The sequence below is a fragment of the Dendroctonus ponderosae genome, unplaced genomic scaffold (genome assembly GCF_020466585.1).
Source record: "Dendroctonus ponderosae isolate FM_Combo_2020 unplaced genomic scaffold, Dpon_F_20191213v2 Dpon_F_20191213_5, whole genome shotgun sequence".
Taxonomy (NCBI): domain Eukaryota; kingdom Metazoa; phylum Arthropoda; class Insecta; order Coleoptera; family Curculionidae; genus Dendroctonus; species Dendroctonus ponderosae.
Genome location: NW_026018715.1, coordinates 14,100,801 through 14,103,651, shown reverse-complemented (window position 1 = coordinate 14,103,651; position 2,851 = coordinate 14,100,801). Strand labels below are relative to the sequence as shown.

The window sequence follows — 2,851 nt, the reverse complement described above, 5'->3', positions numbered from 1 at the left end:
GGCGACCGGAGCTTGACGAAACTTGTCCGCCGCCTCTGTGGCGCGCGACACAATCTGGAAAAAACACGCGCCACTGGAGAATTTGGGCGAAAGTAACTCCTAGCGTTCTCTCTTTGAAGGGCCCCAAACTACCAGCCAGGGCGTTATTGATTACTCTCGAGATTGAAGAACTGTCCCTTAGCAGGAGATTTGTGGCTGGCAGAGGGCGCAAGGAGGCAAATTTCGGAGTTTTTACTTGTTCTTGGCTAGTGGATGGGCCAGCAGTGTCTTCGTGCGGCACATTCCAGCTCACTGTGCTGGTTCTTCTGGACGATTCCGCAGCATTCTGATCGCTGATACTGTCGCTGGATCTTTGCGGCACGCTGGGCTGCAAAACCAGCGCAACAAGACATAAACACTAACTAAACCCACCCGAAACTTGCCAACTCTACTTCTTCCAATTCTTCCCTCGGATCCTCCAGTGGCGTGGCCTCATGCACATCAAGAAGACTGATTTCGATTGATGCCGCTGAACTTTCTGGTTGGGCTTCTGTTGAAGCATCAGTGGCCAGATAGTGATACCTAGTTAGAGTCGCCATTAGCTCTGAATGAGGAAGGTTCCTCCACTCACTGCTCATCTCCAACTGCACCGAAGTCCTCCTCGATGTGCACCAGAGGCTCGTAGATGTCGCAAATTTTTGTGGCTAGTTGGCATTTCCGCTGCCCGCAGCACATTCGCACTTTCAGCAGGAAATTGTGGGTGCTGCTGGTCGGGTCGTTGATTGGGCACAGCGGGCTGCTGCAGCAATTCTTCCACTTCTTCAGCCCCCGCAAATACTCGCAGTTTGTAGGAGAGCATGTGGAAGAACTGGCAGAAGCTAGTTGAGTTGACCTTTTGGCGAAAGTTGCTTACATTTTAGCCTCGTCGTTTTGTCCGCCCCTGACACTTGAGGCTGGAAGCTGCCCAAGTTGGCGGGTGTCTGGAAAAGCCGGAGGCTTTTCCAGGCCATTTTCCTTTGATTGCCCCCCGACGCTTTCCCTGTTTAGGGCTTGCGCCAGCTCCGTCTGGTCCAGCTTGTAATTGCCATGTTGCGACGCCTCCATCCCAACAGGAGTCGGAGGAAAATCCGCACTAGATATGGAATAAACGGCCTTTAGAAGTGCGTTTACCTCCCCAGGGTTTCGCCTGCTGATCTGCACTGGCTTAGTGGCAGGAAGCATCGACTCCTTATCGCTCCCGCTCAAGTAGCTCTTGACGATGTTTCCCTCCTTGCTGGTGAGGGTTTGAGGCCTCAAAGGAAACTCCTGGAACGGCGTATTGGGGCTGATCGTGTGCGCCAGTCCGACCGCCGTGCTGGAGGGCGACGGAGTTTTCGGCAGATCCTGCGAATTTTCCAAAGATTTCCTACTGCCGATGGCAGCGCTTGAAGGCTCTTTGGCTTTGGGGGCCTTCATGGTCTGGCTGACCAGAGTAGTGTTGGAGCGAAACGCGTGAAAAGACGTTTCAATTTCGTCAGTTTCTGCAGGGTTATTGGTGAAGTCGTCAGGAAGTGTGGCTCTTCGGTGCGTTGGTGCAAGCTTTTTCCTGCAAGTTCCAGTTATTTCCTGCCATGAACAAAAGGGAGTTGGACCAGTTGAAGAAGTTACTTGGAATCCTTTCGACAAGAGTCTGATAGAAAACGGTCCTTCTTCATCAGATGGGCATTGATTACAGTTTCGGCCTTAGCGTATCGGCGCACTTCTTTGCTATTGTCGGACAGTTGCAGCTCTTTTTGCAGGGACGGTGAAACGCAGTAGTAAATTTCGTTGCGTTTTCTCGGGCTGTTCACACTGACGCTTTTTTCAGTCAGGCTTTTGCACAGGTGGCTCTCCAAGTCGCAGACGACAGTAAAATCGACCGCTGAGACCAAATCGATGCCGCTGCAGCACTCTGGAGGACCGCAAATGTTTATCTAGAAGCAAAGATTGAAGCGATCACTTGGATTCTTGACTTTCTGCATCTTTAAGTCTAGCCCTACTGAACGCGTCAGTTTGAAGAAGAACTCCGTTGAAAAACCCTAAACAGCCGCCTGATTGTACCTGAACCTCATTTTCATGCTCCTCCCTACTCTCGTTGGTTTGACTTTTCGTTTTCTTCGGACAACTCGGTTGGTCGCACTCCGGCGAACTGAAGATCCGGCTGGACGATTGAATATCAATCAGGCAGGATTTGCGTTTTTTGGGCAACTCCAGAGTCCTGGAAGTTCTGAGGCTTGAAATGGTCGATGATTGTTTGCTCGCATTGCTGGAAGCTGCGGTCCAAAACTCCATGCAATTCGATCGTCTACAATATTCGAGCGTCTGCGTTAGTTCAAAGGGGGACTTAGAGGTGGCATCGCGATTCTGATCTTTGCACGTTGGTAACCCGCAGAAGGAGGCGAATTTGCGCAATGTTAAAAAACTCTTGGCCGTTTCGAGCTCGCAGTTGATTGGTCCGCATGACTTCACGCTAATGTTGCTCATTTGCGCCAAATGCACTCAACATCATTATAAAAACTTTGCATGAATGGGTATGGGATGAGGATCGCAAAATCGAGTTCAACTGAAATTTTTTGTCGTGATCGGTCGGTGATGGTGAAATAGTCAGTGTCCATGTCTGTTTGACTTCACTGTCTGTGTATGGCGCGAGATTTTTTTTTCAGGCGCTTAGATCCAGTACCTGTTGATTTAAATTTTTCCTATCATTTATTATTACGTTAGATCAAAATTAACACCACACAATAGTAAAACACCACATTTTTACGGAGTTACAAAAATTCATAAAGTTAATATTCCTTTACGACCAATAGTTAGTAGTATAAATTCACTTACACATCCCTTAGCCAAATATATT

At 49.0% G+C, this 2,851-nt stretch overlaps 1 protein-coding gene across 1 annotated transcript; it reads right to left on the bottom strand.

The window, feature by feature from the left end:
• On the bottom strand, positions 1-2,607 carry LOC109545409 (the record flags this gene model as incomplete). Its single annotated transcript, XM_048666704.1, is given in 7 exon segments — positions 1-54; positions 236-367; positions 423-561; positions 611-847; positions 893-1,564; positions 1,627-1,931; positions 2,059-2,607. Coding segments are annotated over 7 exon segments (1,962 nt in total), but the record flags the coding sequence as incomplete, so codon positions are not given.
• Between the last annotated feature and the right edge of the window lie 244 nt (positions 2,608-2,851).